We start from the raw sequence: 17453 nt of genomic DNA, 5'->3' as shown, positions 1-17453 counted from the left end.
GAGTAGCAATATAGATGAATATGTAAATGAGTAGCCATACATATTACATGATTTTAGGTTCTCTCACACTGAGTGTTTGATGATAAATCTGCTTGAGTTTACAGCTTCGTTCTAAGGGGGTGGGAGGAGTCCTGCCATTTGGAATTACTTGGCTGTCTAGCAGAGCACGTCTGGATTGCAGGGCTGGTGGCTGAGAGTATCAGTGTTCCCAGCTGGATAACTGCTGGGTCTAATAGTTTTTGTGCTGTGTGTCAGCTTAGATCTGTCGTGGTGTGGGTAGGCAGGGCATGTTCACCAAAAGGGTTTTACTGTCACCCCTGAATGTGGTAAGGAGAATATTTTTTTTTTCTTTGCTCATGTTTGACAGTTTTAAGACTATATTTTAGTTTTAGATTAATTTCTTTGAGGGGAGTTCCAGTGAAATACAGAACAAATCTCCTTAAAGATACTTGCTTTTGTGTGCTCATGGGGCCTGAGCTGCCTTTCATGGGCTGATAGCTAAAGCCTCTGGCCTGCCAGGCTGTCCTGGTACTGGAGATGAAAGGGTGACCCGCACCTGGAGTCAGCTTGCTTGAGATGGCATCATCCATGGGCTGCAGCTGGGAGCCTGAAGAAGCCCTAAATGGCTCAGGAGAGGCTGGTACCGCAGGGAGTGTTATGCTTATGATGGTGCTTCCCTGGTCAGCTCTGCTGTCCATGGGAATTTTCCATAGCTGGCCCTTAGCCTGGCTGACTGGGCTTCTTCTGGAAAAGTGTTTGAGACTTGCATAATTTATTCTTAGCCTGAGGTATCAGGTAAACTAGAGTTAAATTATTCATGTATCTTATTAAAATGTGTTTGAAACAGGAGCTTGCTTTTAAAATGAAAGTAGAGCCTTCACTGGGCATGTTTTGATGATGCTTCTGTGGTTTTGTTTGGGGCAGTTCAGTTGACAATTTGCTGTTTTATGGCCTGGATGCAAATTACTCAAATGCTTATTTGACATTTGTGTATTAGATAAGACTGACTATTTAAAAAATGTACGAAAATAGACAAATCAAAACACCAAAATGTCCTTATAAACATAGTCTCGCAAGCATTCTCAGTTGGTTAAGTGCACAGTCAAGTGTGAGAGATCAAAAAGATGCTGTAAATCTTACTGGCTGTTTCTGCAGCATGCAGCATGTTGCTTTTGATTTTTCTCTCACCTCGTGTTTGCTCCTCTGTAGTTGACTTAGAGGAGTGGTAGTGGTGGGAGGGAAGGCTTTAGGAGTATGTTTTCTCTGCCTCTCTGTTCTGGGCCAGCACTTTAGTAATGCTCAGGACTGTTGTTTTGATCTGGCAGATTAATGTTGTCCTTCTAGGAAGAGCATGCATTACTGAGGGATAGATTCCCTGTGGGTTATAGGAAGGATTTATTGTTACGAAGGACCCTGTTCTCAAGTGCATAAGCATTTTTATTCTCTACTTCATTAATAACAAAATATTTTTTTAAAAGATTATTTTCTGGGCGTAAGGTGAGTCACTTCATGAGTATAGTGTTTTTGAATCTGTGTTTTGAGACTGAATGCAGTGTCTCACCTCTGGAGTGTTCAGCTTTTGATTGGTCACTTGCTTTCACAGACTTCATTAAATTGATATTAAAACTTAATACTACTTTTGTTTGAAAGTGTATATGGCTTGGAAATACCTGTTACTGATTTTTTTCTTTTTTTTTAAAATTGCAGTCTGTGATCTTGTTTTTAAAAAATGAATTTGGAAAAGCAAATTTTATTAACTGACTTTCTGGTGCAGGAAAAAGAATGGGAGTTTTTCTGCTTGCCTTTGATGAGGTTAGAGTTTCATTCATTGTGAACATATTGATTCTTTACCAGTAATTTGAAGTACTATTATGTATGTTTCTCAGTGAAGCACCCTTTTCACTGTATCTTGATAAATATTTTAAAGCAGTTTGTTTGACCTCTAGTGTTGAGCTGTGAAATTGCACCCCATTGACCCCAAAATGTCTTTTATTTCAGAAAAACCAGTCTCCCCCAAATCAGGTACCTTGAAGAGTCCACCTAAAGGCTTTGATACATCTGCAATTAACAAAAGTTATTACAATGTGGTGAGTGATCATTTTTTCTTCCATGTGAGCTGTTATATACAGTAGAATGTCGTTTAACTAAATGTTCTTATTTGCACAAAAAAAGCTCTCTTGCCAGGAAGTACCAAAATTAGATAGGGATATTGGTGGATTCTCATATAAACAAGATCATTATTAGTTTAATAGAATACCACATATATGTCCTTAAACATGGTGCAAAAGTTATTGTCTAGAGTAAGTGAATGATTGGCATTTATGTAATATGCTCATTTTTTGTGTTTTGCTAATTGTTAATTTCCTTTTTCTCTCCCATTCTCCACGTCATCAATGTTCTTCAATCTCTGTGAAATACTGAAATTCTGCTGTGTTTAATTGATTAAGTATATTTTTGGTCTTTTTGTTGAATAGGAGATCATTCAAAATGTTTAATTTGCTTATTTTGTACTCATGCTTGTAAATCAACTCTGTTGTTAACTTAAGGAACCTCTCTCTTAAACTGGTGGATAAATTTTACAGCAAGGCAGTACAAGCAGAGTGAGTCTTTAGCACACTCCCAGGAATTCTTAACATGGTACTCAGACCTCTTTGGTAGATACATGTTAAAAACATACCAAACTCTCTAAACGTGGTGTAACCATGTTGAGAGTAACTTATTTATTGAGTAGATACATTGGGAAGCAAAATAGCATCTTACTGTTTTTGTTGAGCACTGCTCCCTGCTGGTGTAAAACCATACCACAGCCTTTCTTTCCCTTTTCTTCCAAGCAGGTGTCGTGGGTTTTCATTTTATATGTCAATTTGTAAAAAGGATCATAAAGCATAATTTTCTCTTTTTCTCATGTGTGGTTGTGGCATGAATAGCACCTGGAAGAACAGAGGTGTGTTGTCTGTAGTCCCTAATAGAAAGCCATGAAGCAATCTCCTGCTCCTCCATCTGGCTCTGTTCCTGCCTCTGTCAGTAGCTGCAATTCTGTGGTGAAGGGAGCAGGGCTGCAGTTCCTTGGCTACTGCATCCCACAACTGCTGGTACAATGGAAAGTATCTGTGCAGGCACACCCTTCCCTCTAACTGCAGGAAGTAGTAATCTTGCTGTGGTATATCCAGTGACAAAACAGTGGGTTGATAGAATTTATTTTTGTTTTCACTCTATCTCTTTATAGTGTTGTGTTTGGTTTTTTGGGTTTTTTTTTTTTTTTAAGTTATAGTGTATGGATGCAAATTTGAGAGGTAAAAGTGTATTTAAGTGAAAATAAGAGAAAGTAAATGTTAAATTTGTTCAGGCATCTAAGCTATACCATACAATTTTGAAATATCACCTTCAGTTTGTGTCATTTTTTAATTGTTCCTTGGATAACCCCTTCTAATCGTGGTGTCTCAAGCTACGATGCTTTGGAAGATACAGCTGTAGCTGGCTTTTAAAGCAGCTTAATTAAAAGCAAACACACACCCTCCCCCCCCAAACCCTAGTGACCATCGTATACTTACTCTTAGGATTAGTTTATTTTTCATCTTGCTCAGGTGCAACTGTCTTGGTACAATTAACTTAATCTAAGTAAGATGCCAACTGTTTTGAGTGCTAGTTACTTAATAACTGTTGATGACATAGTAGGGGGTGACAATGACCAGCTCATAATAATATACAGATACATTGTAAATTACAGCACTGACCCTAGAGTGCTTCTTAAGAAGTCTGCCTGCAATGAATTGTGTAATTGCCTTGTTTTGACATTTTTCCACGATGTGGCAAATACTCCTCCTTTTTTTTAACTCACCATTTTATTCTTCTGGTTTAAAATGAGACTGTACTGTAGCATGCCCATTGTTTCAGGGAAGTAAGACTGTACTGCTGTGTCTGAAACCTAAATTAAACATGTTGACATTTAGATTTTCTTGAAATACATTTTGCGCTTTTGGCAATATAGCTATAAAATGTTTTTGGTTATTATTAAATAGGTATGATTTTTACATTTTACATGTAGGTAAGACAAACATCAAGCCCATTCATTGAAGTGAACTTCTGAGTTGGAGTTTTTGTTGCCTTAATACCTAAGCTGCAGACATGAGACTTCCCTGTGCTGTGCATCGTCAATCTGTACTGATAAATAAAGTTGTGGAAAAAGCAGAAGATCTGCAAAAAAACTTTTGGCACCTAGTAGCTGAAGGGATGTAGCTCGAATGAGGGAGTAAATGTTAAAATCTGTGTTTAAGGCTCTGTCGGCTAGCAAGCTTGAGTTGAGACTAGTACGCTGGGGCTGTGTATTATTTTTGAGTTGTGGCTGTCCCCACATGGGGATGTGCTGAGATTCTCTAGTCCTCTTGATTATTTATTGCTCTTTACCCTAGGGAAGCAGGCAGCACCTGCGGATACATTTGTTGGACTGAGAACAAAATCAAAGGGCAGTTCAGGAAATGGTAGGAAAAGCTCCCTTTCTGGGAGGAGGACTGGGGATAGGCTAAGGAAAAATACCTAATGTAGAGAGGAGACTGCTTTCACCACCTTCCTCTGTTCTTTGCCCCCTTGTAAAAATGTTCTTTATTTCTGTGGATTTATGGCTCTATGTAGTGTTCATGAGGCAAATCTCATGCCTTTTAGTGTGCTTAATTAATTGCTCCTTGCACTATGTGTTGCTGGCAAGACAGACATTAGTTATGTACGTACATTTGGCCTGGCTTAGGAATTCAGGTTAGTAGAGAATGCTGAGGTTTTGTCCTCTATAAAATGCTACATTTCTATAGTAGTGTGTAGTATGAACCAGACTTTTGATTAAGCATTTTTCATGTAGAAGTGATTTAGTAGCCTATTGCTGAAGTGGGTGTATTTACTGTTGTAAGTTATTCCCTGAAGACAGAGCAGGCATTACTCTGAGTTTTATTTTTACTTCAGATCCCTTGAGAGTTTATAACTTTGTATCCAGAATAAAATCAGGTTCTCTCCATTTACAGTTGTTTTGAGATTAGGTAGCTGTTCTAAAAGCAGATGAAGAAATGGGAAAATTTCTCCACAGTTGTGAGTATTTGGATGACCTTGTTCCTTTCTGAGTGTTTGAGAAGTAGTAGACAATAAACTCCTTTTGAGGCCACGCTTTACAGTTGGATCAAGTTGTCTACTGAAGTTCATGTAAGTTTTTGAGGACCCTCAAGATATGGTGTACTTGTGCAGTGCTTTGCACTGTTTTAAGGAGTTCCTCATGCAAATTCTTGTGATCCAGGAAAATTACATACTGATCACGATTTTGCTCAACTAGGTGATATTTTGTTTAAGTGCAATACTACTATGAAAAAATGTCAATGTGGTGCAGGATCATGTCCAGGTGTATCTCTGGACTCTGCCTTTTCTCCCACCAGTTTGGGAGGTGATCATCTTCACGCAGGTAATTTTAAATCCATTTTTGTGTGGTAGTTATGGCCTTAGGGAGAAGGCTGAGGTTTTGTGTGACAGAATTGTTAACCACCCTTGAATTTTGTATGCCATGTGATGTGATTGAGAGAGCTGGTGCTGTATGAGCTCAGTTGTCTGTGCCTGCCATTCATCAGCGTTACAGACTGCAAAGGCAGTCACTTCAGTGCTGCTCTTTTGGTACTCAGTTGGATCTGTGCAAATGTTGTGGTGCAGTTGTGGAAACAAGGTCTTGGAGGTCTCATGGGGTCTTGCAGCAGCCAGAATGCACAGAAAGCAGGAAAGGGAAGAAAGGTGATTATTAGATCATGTGGACAAGATGTGGATATGAGGAATGTGAGGGATTTCTGGTGCCAAAATACTGAGTTGCAGTAAGGACTACTTGTCACTTCAAAGCACAGTGCAAGAGTTCAGTCCTCATAACTTCTCAGTAAGGTAGGTAAGTCAAGCTGGAAGAATACAAGGTATCACAGAAATTACGTTTTAGAGCAATGTAAGCAAGGTTATTCTTTAAAAATATATTCAAAGTAAAAAAAATAAAGTTATATGTAGTGAAAATTGTATTTGTTAAAAAGAAAGGATAATAGATTTAATGTGTTCTGGGGACTGTTGAAACTGTGTGTATCTCAAGTATCATGTAACACTGTGAACTACTAGAATAAAAAGATGTTTAAGTTCGTCTGGTACTCTGCACAGGTTTTGTAGCATAGTTTTGTTTACAGTGGCATTAATTTTTGTTTTTCTCTAATTGTCAGATTACTAATTTTAGTTTTTAAGCTTTCTTTTTATTACCTCCTCCTGCCCTTAAGTCTTTTTCCTCTTATCCCATGTTCTCCATATGGTGAAGAAAATCCTCAAAGAAAAATCCAAACCAGCACAAGAAAAAAAAAAATGAAGTGCGTCCAACATGAAATTAGTTTTATTTCAAGCTTTTCTGACAGCTGTTTATACCACAGAATGGAAGTAGTCTTTGAGAAAATGGGATAGTGGTGCAGTCTTTTAAGATCCTTAGCAAATTTGTTGATTTTTATCTTTCAGTGTCTTTTAATACTGTGTGGTTCTTCATCAGGACACTGTGGTTTTGTCCCTGGCTTTCAGTCTCCTTTTCCCCACTAATTTTTCTTGCGAGCGTAATGACTTTGGGCTGGGAGATTTTTTTGAGGAAAAACCATATTGAAAAAGATTGATTTTGCACTTAGTTTTGAACCTCATGGATGCCAAGTACTTCTATATTACCATTTGAATTATTTGCTTTCTTTGTTTTTATATATATAAAAGAGAATTTGGGGTGAGTTTGTGCTATGATTGGCATAGGTATTTTATTTCCCTAGTTTAAATGGTCAAAAAACCCCTTAGCTTTTTTAAAATTTGTGTGCCCATATTGTACTTTATGCTGTAATTTCCCAGTTAGTAGCCATAACTTTCCCTGTGACATTCTTCTGTCACAGTGTTTAGCAGAGAATGGCGACATTTTAATCTTCAGTTCAGGATTCAGATTTGCAACAAAAGAATGGACTCAAAAATGGTTTCTCTCTCTCCCCAAATGAATAGAAGCATTCAAGGAATAAGCAGAGTCAATGACTCCAGTGAAAGGAACAGTGAATTCTTCATTGACATACTGAACTATTTAAAGTTATTTCATCAGGTTTGCATTTAGGAATGAATGGCTTTTTTTATTTCCTAAGAAAGAGTATTGACTACAACAGTGAATAATGCACTCAATTACAGTAATTCCTATAAATGCTGAAATGAGATATTACTGTAGGCTTGACAAATATGGCATGTAACAAAATGGGAGTTGTGGTGTTGCTGATGACCAGTGAATAGCAGTAAGCTTTCAAAGCTCTGTTCACTAAACTGCATTTAATTCTGACGATTCTCTTGATAAATAACTTTTTTGAGCCAAAAAATAAGTTGCTTTCTAAAAGCACAGTAGAACCTAATTCAATTATATTGGAGGATATCCTAAAGCAGGCTCTCAAGAAATGGTCCAGTAAAATGTTCTCTTGTACATACTTGGGGTTATTCTACATATTTGATTTATATTCAGCCAAAACCCAAGTGCATGCTTTATTTTATAAATATCTGGCTTTGCATCAGTCTATTGTAATTTTCTTATAGTAGTGTACTCCCAGTGTAAGGTTAGGCAGCACTATTTAAAAATAATGGAATAGTGCTAATTGTATTATTAAGTGAAGTTGGAATTACTTGAGCTTTGTAGATCTGTTAATATTCAGGTATTCTAGCAGGTTATTTAGTACTTCTGAACACTCCACTAGCAACATTAGTTGTAATGCATTGTAATTGAGATTGAGAGAATGACACTGCTCATTTCTCTTGCAACTTCTATTATGCTTTACCATCCTCTGATGATCTGTGACTGTTCTGAAGTACATAGGGGGAATAATTACCCCTGGCTTTGGAAGAAAGCTCTGTGTAACTCAAATTTTGCAAATGTTTAATGATAATCCTGTTAGCTTACCATTTTTTTTCTATATAGCTAAAAGGTAGCTCATCTTGTGTGTAGTGTTTTGGTTTTCTTCCCCTGTGAATTTCTAGATGTATAGTATTCAGTCTTTTCTTGCTGGTGTTTGCTTTTTTTAAAGTAGGAACTCTCATTTACATTCTTCTCATGCTTAATAAATTTTAGTTATAGCTTTAAAACTGTTATTGATATCTCTTAAAAAGTACCAATTAGCAATTGTCATTTATTGTAGGTGCTACAAAATATATTAGAAACAGAAAATGAATATGCTAAGGAGCTACAAACAATGCTTTCAAACTACCTGCGACCATTACAAGCCAGTGAAAAGTATGTGAGTTTGTCCTGTGTTTTAAATTAAGCTTGAGATCTTTGTACTGGGGAGGGTTAACATGGTCAAAATGTCGATGTCAGTGTGAATTTACCTCTGTGAACTGTGTGATTCTTAAGACAGGGATTGGTTTTATTCAGTTTGCTTTCTGACTGAAACAATCTGGTCCTTGATCTAAGAACCAGTAAGCATTTTCTTTTAATGCAATAGATAGTGTTAATGCACAATCCGTCAATAGCTGCAAACCTAAACATGTTTTATTTGCTTTGGCTCCAGGTTAACATTGACAAATACTTCATACTTAATGGGAAACCTGGAAGAAATAAGTTCTTTCCAGCAAATGCTTGTACAGTCTTTAGAAGAATGCACCAAGTAAGTACCATGCAGACTGGATAGAGTAAATGCTAACATGCAAATATCTTCTATTGCTTTACTTGTTGCATATTTTGTTTGGCATAGATTCTTTTTTTTCCCCTTTTATTTCAAGAGTTGTTGCCAGAGCAGTACTGTAATAGATGTCTGGAGAATATATTGATTGTTTGTACAGATACATATTGGACCTAGGATGCAATAGCAGAGGTAGAAATTTTGATACAGTTTAAAAGAAATTTTGAATTTTCATGATGCAAGTGCAAGTGCATACGAGTAGGAAAGTAGTGGTTTTGGGAGCATGAATTTTAAGTATTTTCCTCAAAGTAAGAGAAACAAAGAAGGAATGGAGGAATCCTATGTCATGTTGAAACAATGGAGAAGGATGTAAGTTACTTGGATGAAGGACACTATGAGAGTGCCTGTACTTAGTATTCCTCTGACCTGAACAAAAGTGGTCATCAAAGTGTGCTGGGAGAGGTCTGCAGGATAGGCAGAAAGAGCAACCCGAGTTAAGTGAAACTCCTCAATGCTTGTCCTGCACCATCTAGGAAGCATGGAGCACAAAAAGAAGGGCATGAAGACACTAGTCCTCCTTCCATAAATTAGGCTGACACGGTGACTTGGTATTTTTCAGCTTGTTACCTCAGCACTTAGGTGTGTAAGAAAGAAGGTGGATATATAGCCTTTGCATTGTCCTAACAATTTTCTGAAACTCCACTTAAAGTGCAATTTACATTCCTAGCCTCAGTTGTGTCATTTTCCTTGCCTGTATTCTAGTTTTGTCTGACCGTGTGGTGACTTAAGACAACTTCCTAATGCAAATTTGCTTGGTTTCTGCCAAGTTAATAATTTGAATTGCTACTTAACAAGGGCTTAACAAGTTTCAGTTTGCTGTGAGAATGAATTAATGTCTTGGACGGAGAAGACCATGACTCTTTTGGCAACAGTGAGCTTTGTATCACCTCAATATGTCTTGTTTTGACCTCTCCCTCCTCTTCCCTGAGCTGCTCTGTGTGAAGAAGCAGCCTTGTCATGACAGAGTATAAGCTGCATCTCCACTAGGCAGTAACAGATGCCTGTACTGTTGCTGACTTCAGATCTCCAACCACCTGCCTTCTGTCCCTCTCTCCGGTCTCTGGATAACTTAGACCAGAGAGAGGGGAAGGGAGGATGCTGTGTAGTTCAGATGGCAGTTTAGCAGTGTAATGAAAACTTTCTTGAAATGGTCTGTCTCTCATGCTGTGAGAAAGGAGGATAGTCATTCTGGCAAGTTTGGCTTGATTAGTTAAAGGTCTAAATCTCTGAAAGTGTCCATTTATCGACTTACTCAGATGTTTCCTTTTGTTTCTCATCACTGCTCCTTGTTGTCTCATTTGCTTGCTACTATGATTGTGTTTCTCGGTATCAGAAGTTAGGGAAATTAAATCCTTTGCATGGAATAGACTGTCAATCTTCTAAAACTTTTTTTATGATGGTCTTAAAAATGAAAGGAAAAGAGTATATACCTTTAAACAAATATTAATGCAAACTTCATTTTAACCTGCATGTGATATCATAATGGAGCTTCAAGCTCAGAAAGCTTCATTAATAACTCTGTTTGGCTTAAACTCTTTTAAAGCACCTTTACATAATGTCCTTTTTTTCTTCTTTCTGGTAAGTGAAATGTTGCTGTATAATTAACTAGGAACATACTGGATACTAGTAGGTGGGCAGAGAAAGTGATGCCCTAGAGTTACTGAAGCATTATTGCAAACATTTTGTCTTATTTTTGTTTCATAAATAGGCTCATCATGCTGAGTTGTATTTTCATCATAGCACATTAACTTGAGCATACAGCATCCTCCTGTTTGGAATCTAATCCACTAATCCATCATGATTCCCATCATGTAGAAGAATCCTTGCTCTGCTGCCTTTTTGTTTGTTTGTTTGTTTGTTTGTGTTTTTTGGTCATTTTGCTGTGTTTTTTTGGCTGGTGAACCTGTTCTGTAAACTCAGATTAGCTCCTGGGCTGAAAATAGATTAATCACCTCTTTTGTTTCTGGCAGAGAGCTTATAGTTCCATCATTGAGGGACTTCATATTACAACATCCGGTGTGGTGTTTTATTCTAACTTGACATGTCAGAATGACCAAATGCTGTCATCCTGCCAGGTGCAATGTTGCCAACCTGCCTTGCTTGACAAATTCCTTTCTTGGGCATGAGAGTTAAATGGTTTTTGAATTCCATACCCACCTTGAAGACAGTTTGTCATTTGAGTTTTCTTTTTAACAAATCCTGGCATGCACTTCAGTGGCAGAAACTTTCCTATGCTTTTCTCCTTTTTGCCTGTGCCACTTTGGCTTATTTAATCCTTATGATGTTAAGCTTTGGGTTGTGGGTTTGTTTTTTTTTTTTTCAGAACATATAATGCTATAGTGGGTTATTTATGTGTTTTGAGGGAAATGGTTGTTTGGATATGGTTTTGGTTTAGTTGTGTGTCACCCTGCCCATGGCTTTGAAAATCTTCTGGTTCGTTGCTAAAGGTTTGTCTTCTTTGAGCTTGTCCAGGTTGGGGTTATTTCCACCTTTGTAACTTCAGTTCTTAATTTACCAAACAGAAGTGGTGCATAGAATAAATCTAACTAGCATCGAGTGAGAATTTTCTAGCTGATAGACTTCAAAGGTGCTTCTTTTTTTTGGCTGATCAGCTTCTAGTGCATTGGTTCATGGATGGAAAACAACTGTAACAGACAAGGCAGAGAGATGCTGTTGGAGTCTTCAGTTGTGAAAGAGCACATTTCTGACAGTGAAACATAGCAAGTGTGCTCTGTGCTCTGGTCTCTTGAAGACAAAAAGTGGTCCAGGTTTCATTCCACATCTGTGGTCTGTGGCAAAGATCAGTTCTGCGGCAGTTCACACAGCAGAAGAGTCTCTGTGAACAAAGTCAGTGTCCATCAGGGGATCTCTGGGCTGATGGAAATAATCTCTATTGGAAGTGTTGCTCTGGGTATTTTTGTAGCAGGAGAATGAACCTCATTTGATTTCCTGCTCCAGAAAAGATTCTTCCCTTCACCTGGAAGTAGAAGCTGTCGGTCCATGGCTGTATTTCTCAGTAAGGAGGGGCACATGGCACACAGGCTGGCTGGTGACACCAGCTACATGCACTGCTGGATGGAATCTCCTCTGTAGCAAATTGAACTCTTCTACGTGGTATCACGGGATTACCTCTTACCCTGTAACAGCCATAGCTGGGGTTTGTCTTCTGTTCCTCTCATGTCTGTGCTCTTGCAGTCACAGTAACTGTTGTCTTGTTCTGTGTTTAAGTGGGAGCAGATACTTCATGTTTGGGGATGATCCTGAAGTGGAATGGAATTTAAAAAAAATCCCAAGCAATAAAAACAGAGGGGAGAGGCCAGAGTGTGAGGGGGAGGCTATTTAAATCTAGTCCAAAACTCGTTAGTGTTTCAGGTTTGGTTTTGGAGTGCACATACAAATTAAGTCTGTTAAGTCCTAGTATTGTCCTTTACTTTTGGTTATCCTGAGTATCAACAGAAATAAGGCTATGAATATTAATGGAATTTGAATGCAGTGTCTTTAGATATCCTGAAACAAACATGCATAGTAACTGGTGTCTGGAGCTTAGACAATTAGACAATTAGTGAATAGTGTGGTAGTAAAGATGATGAAAATTAGACTGAAGGATTGTGAACAAGTTGAGTAATGCCTCAGTTTGTCCAAACAGTAGCTCAGAAAGTTGCAAAGTGGCCCCTTATTTCAGTAACCTTGTTAACTGAGAAGCCTCAGGAGATAATGCATTTAGTTTCTTCACAGACTGCACCCTTTGGAGTTCAATTGTACTTATTTTTTATTTCTTTCTTCAAATTACCGTGCACTGGGTGCCTGTTGTAAGTCTGGAGAAACAGAACTGACAGCTGCTGGATGCAACTCCAACAAGCAGACAATGTTAGGTAGTTTGGATGTACACATGGTGATTCTTCTAGAATGTGTACAACAGCAGAGGCTTTGTTATGGTTCCTTTACATTTGCAAATAGAATTGAAACATGTATCTGGCCTTTCTTTAACTGAAGTTGGTATAACTTAAATATATGTGTAAATATTTAAATGTGATTAAATATGATTCCTTTTTAATTAAAGTGCTAAATATAATAAGAATTTTGGGACAATAACTTCAGAATAAACTGTAAAATAACTGGTCTTTATGAACACAATAATTACTAAAATATTTAGATGATGTGGTGATAGGTATTAAATTGTTTTTTTCAGCAGGTAGAGGAGATAAACTATCTATATCTGCTGAAAATAGTAGAGCACTTGCAACTAAAATGCATGCAATAGAGAAGTCAAATGGGATGAGTTACTACCCCTTACAAAGTCTATTAATTATCTAAATTCAACAAAGAATGGGCAGTATAAAGTGGCAATGCATGTGCAGCATGTGAAAGAGAATAATGTCAGTCTTTGATTCTGCTGAAAGAACAGCAGACTGAGAAGACACAGATGTCTGCTTGATGCAAACAGCCATAATTCACCCTCCACCCCCATCACTACAGTATGAAATGAGAATTTAACCATTTTTAGCAACTGTTTATTGGAGCCTCTTGCTATTTAATACTGAGTTATATGCCTTGAGTATTTCTTCAGAGTTTGAGACTTTGGCTGCATCTATTACTTGAAGAATGTATTATTAGCTCATGCTAGATTTAATAAAGGGGGCCAGCTGCTAGGCAGGAAATGCTGCTTGGCAAGGCTGTAAGAATAGCACTCCCTCAGTGTGATGGGGAATGCCCTTGGTTTTCCCCTAAACACCTGCAAAAGCAGCCAGTCTGTTGACTTCAGAATTTAAACTTTTAAAAATAAAAAATGAAAACTTAAAATGTGATCCCTGGCCCTTGATATAAGAAGTGTTGAAACTACGACCTGAGTGTGTCTGGTGTGATGTGTTAGCTGGGGCTTCAGCTGTCGTTTTCTGGGTGTCTGTAACAAGCATTGCTCTCAAATCAGGGACTGTGTTTCCTCTGACTCACATTTGGAACACCTCTACAGTCAATTTTAACTTCATTTTGGGTAGTCTTCCCATAATGTTCTTAATAGGAGACAGACTTCCTGTTTTGGAATTTGGGGCAGAATTTCTTGGAATGAACTTTGAATTTTGATGTGCTGTGACCAAACCCAAGGGCTGGGACAAGATGACTGTGTTTGAGCAGAATGGGAACATCCCCTGCCTGCAGGAGTGATTGTCCTGGAAAGCTGAACAGTTTGTTTCCTACTGAAGTTCACTGGAGCGTCTCTCACTTTTTTCTAAAATTGCTGCTGAATATGGATGTTTAGGAACTTTATGTACATGTCTGGGACAACTACAGAAAATACTGACTTAAAAAAAAATATTTTTCAGGGAAAAAAAAATATTCTTCCAGAGAGAACTGTTGAAACTGATCTTAAAATGAGGCTCTTGGACTGTGCCAGCAGTCTGTGCGTAGAGTACTCAGTGAGGGCTCATTGAGCTTTACCGCTGATGTGAAGAGTGAAGTACTGTTTTAGGAGTCGTTAAAAAGATTAACAACAATAGTAAAATCCACTCTCATGTCTTGCAAAGAAGCAAAGATTCAGCATATTTATGTTAGGCAGTGCAGCCTTTATGGAAAGAGGGCAAATGCATGGAGAAATTGAAACATTTTATCTTGCATATGTTGTACAGTGGTTTAGATAAGGTGTCAGGAATAAGTTTGTCATCTAGGACTGATGAAAGCTAGTGGCCCATCTTCTGGTTAACTTCAGTGGGGGTTATACAATTGGCCATACAACCTTCTGCTGAAGAGGCTTAGTCCTTCAAGTGGGAGCTGCTCTGGAGAGAAGAGTTTCATCCCTTCTGTCACTGTTACATTATTGCACAAATCCGAAACATGGTCCCCTACTAGACACCGTGAAGAAAATTAACTCTATCCCAGCCAAACTCAGCACACAATATGCACTGCTTTTCTGACCTTTAATTTGTTTCTCTGTCTGGTTGGTATTACAGTATTTTCATCTTCACTACTCTCTTTTTAGGTTGCCTGAAGCTCAGCAGAGGGTTGGAGGATGTTTTCTAAATTTGATGCCACAAATGAAAAGCTTATACCTTACATACTGTGCCAACCACCCATCAGCAGTAAATGTTCTTACAGAACACAGGTATGTTAACTTTGTGGTCTTCTAAGTCTGATACAAAAATGTTTGCAGCATACACTTGAGTTGTAAAGCTGGGACATCTCTTTTGACATGTTTGGTGTAATAGAACTTGTTTGAGAAAAAAAGTTGCACATTTTAAAAAAAGACAAAATGCCCCATAAAACAGACAAAATGCTCCATAAAACGTGCTTTATAGGTAATTTTGTCTTCTTTTGTTTTAAAAAACCCCATGCTTTAAAAAAACCCAAAATGCCCCCTGTTTATGATCAGGGCAGCTTGTCACTTTTGGCAGTGTTTTGTCAACTATTTGAGAGAAATTTTTCATTGAAAGAACACATGCTAGACTCTGAATATATAAACCAGACTTTACTGATTGTCATCTTTGTTTTAAAAATGTTGAGATCAAAACAAATTTGTGGAATTATGGCATAACTGACATGACTTAGGCTTCTTAGAAAGTTGGTTCATTGTAACTTAGCCATGTAAAAGCCTGTATATACTGAACTTCATAATATTTAGCCCTTAGCTTTACTTCAGCGTGATATGAAAGAAGTGTGAGTTTTACAAGATTATTATTTTCTGTAAGAAGTATAATACTTAGTTAGCATGATGTAGGTTGCTCAGCTTTTGGACAGACCCTAAGTTTGCATAGAGGATGTCCTGTATCACCTTGAGGTAAAAGTATTGAGGCAAGATTTTGATGAAAGTAGTCAGCTTTCACAAGCTTTTGCTATCAACTTGTATTCTGATTACTCTCATGCTGAAGCAGCTGTTAGTTTGGGGCAGTTTATGCTTGCTTGTGGTGCAGGGCAGAACCAATACTTCTGGAGGTTAACTACAGGACACATTCTAGCAGGATATATGTTCTTCTGCTTCAGACACTCCTCTCGTTTTTGTCTTGTTGCGTTGGATTAAAGTAAAGATACTTTGAGTACTCATAACACTTAGAAAACAAAGAGAGTCACAATAGATTTTTTTCCTATAGTATTAACTTCTTTCAGGAACTCAAATTTCATTTTCACAGCAATGTTGTGGTATGTTTGTGAGCTTTTCTCATAGTATTACGGAGACAAAAAGCCTTCTAGTTACCAAGTACTCTGAACTTTGACTTAAGTCACTAATACATGTAACTATGTTCCAACCCCAGCTGGAAAAATCAAGCTGCAAATTCACATTACAGTATAGGCAAAAAGAAGGTAAGTTTTTGTCATTAAAATTCAGCAAGACAAAAGTATTTTTAATCCTCCCCTGATGAAATCCCTATGTGTTTGCTTTCTTTCAAATGACCTTCTTCTTAGTACCATTTTCTGTAAAGGGTTTTTAATACTTTTGGGCTTAGAATATTTTTTGTTTGTTTGAGTCTTTATGCTCTTTCCCTACAGAGGTCTGGGATTTAACCTATAGATGGAAGCTGGCATGTGACAGCAAAATGATCATCTGCATTTCTTTAGATTCGGAGATCTCTGTAAAGGGTTATCTCAAAACTCAGGTGGAAATGTGAGAGGATAGCTGTTTGTTATGCAAATGGAGAAGAGGAGCATTTCTTCTCTTTCATGTTTCATTTTGTGTAAGATGTCCTGAGAAAAATTCATCTTCAAGTCTGTCAAGTCAGGTTGACATCAAATCCTGGTGGAGACAATATAAGTATCGTAGAGCAGTTAAATGATTTGGTTGTGGAAGTTTGTTCGTATGAGATAGCTCAGCGGAAGAGAAGTTGAGATAGACAGTTTTCTCTCTAATGCGATTGTGTTACTAGGCATGAGTCAACATGAATTGCATCCTATTCTTTCTAATTTTCCCTATTTTATTATTCTAATACCTTAAATTTTGTTGTTCAACATTGCTGTACGTAGCAAGTGGCCTGACTGAATATTTTGCTTGACACAACTGCTGTGAAGAAATCAGAAGGTGGCTTTAAGCAATTCTGAATCTCTATCTCTCAGAATGCTGGAAAACTTTTAATTACATTGTTTCAAAGCAAAGGGAAGGAGAAAAATAACAAACTGGTTGGAGGCATGAAGAAATGTCAAATACTCAGAACTGTCTCTTTTTTTTGCTGAAATCATTTTAGTTTGTAAAAAATCCCCTATAAACCTTAATTTAAAAATGGCTGTAAGGTTTGAGGTAGCTGTGATTGTAGTAATGGTGAAACAATTGCACTGCAGTTTATACTGGCTAAAACACCAAGGTTTAAGGTTTTTAAGAAAAGGTAATGTTGTTTGACTGTTTTGTCAGTACAATTTTAGAAGAGTGTCCAAACCCATGTATTTTAATACTAGCAAAAATAGGGCAAAGAATTAAGTGTATGTGGAATGCTTGGACTTCAATATCACGTTTGTAGCATCTGTGCTATTCAGTAGCATTTTGGAGAAGAAAAGGGAACTAGCTAGAGCAGTTTGATTTGGAAGATAAATTCTTACTGTCTTCATAAATTCTTACTGTCTGTTTCTTTCCATGAGCTCTGTGCAATTCATAAACTGAACACATATCCAATAATTGTACCTCTGAAAGCCTTTCTACAAAAAACCCTAGCAAATGTCATATCCTTATATCACAGAATTAGTATTTTCTACTCAGTTTATTAGACTACTTGCTTTCCGGGAACCCATACCAACAAAATAATCTCTTGAATAATTGCT

General features: G+C 37.6%; 1 protein-coding gene across 5 annotated transcripts in view; it reads left to right on the top strand.

The window, feature by feature from the left end:
* The window catches only part of ARHGEF7 (Rho guanine nucleotide exchange factor 7), a 116727-nt gene that overhangs the window by 58750 nt on the left and 40524 nt on the right, over positions 1-17453 (top strand). For 4 of the 5 annotated variants that reach the window (XM_066313811.1, XM_066313810.1, XM_066313813.1 and 1 more), the window contains 4 exons: positions 1999-2087; positions 8181-8275; positions 8553-8648; positions 14695-14817. In XM_066313811.1, the coding sequence (XP_066169908.1) occupies positions 1999-2087; positions 8181-8275; positions 8553-8648; positions 14695-14817 (403 nt within the window). Of the gene's footprint in view, positions 1-1998; positions 2088-5633; positions 5758-8180; positions 8276-8552; positions 8649-14694; positions 14818-17453 lie in introns of those variants that run through there. The other variant, XM_066313814.1, reaches the window with a different exon arrangement.

The sequence above is a fragment of the Sylvia atricapilla genome, chromosome 2, assembly GCF_009819655.1.
Source record: "Sylvia atricapilla isolate bSylAtr1 chromosome 2, bSylAtr1.pri, whole genome shotgun sequence".
Taxonomy (NCBI): domain Eukaryota; kingdom Metazoa; phylum Chordata; class Aves; order Passeriformes; family Sylviidae; genus Sylvia; species Sylvia atricapilla.
The sequence above is the reverse complement of the archived record's forward strand: the minus strand, read 5'-3'. Positions and strand labels throughout refer to the sequence as shown.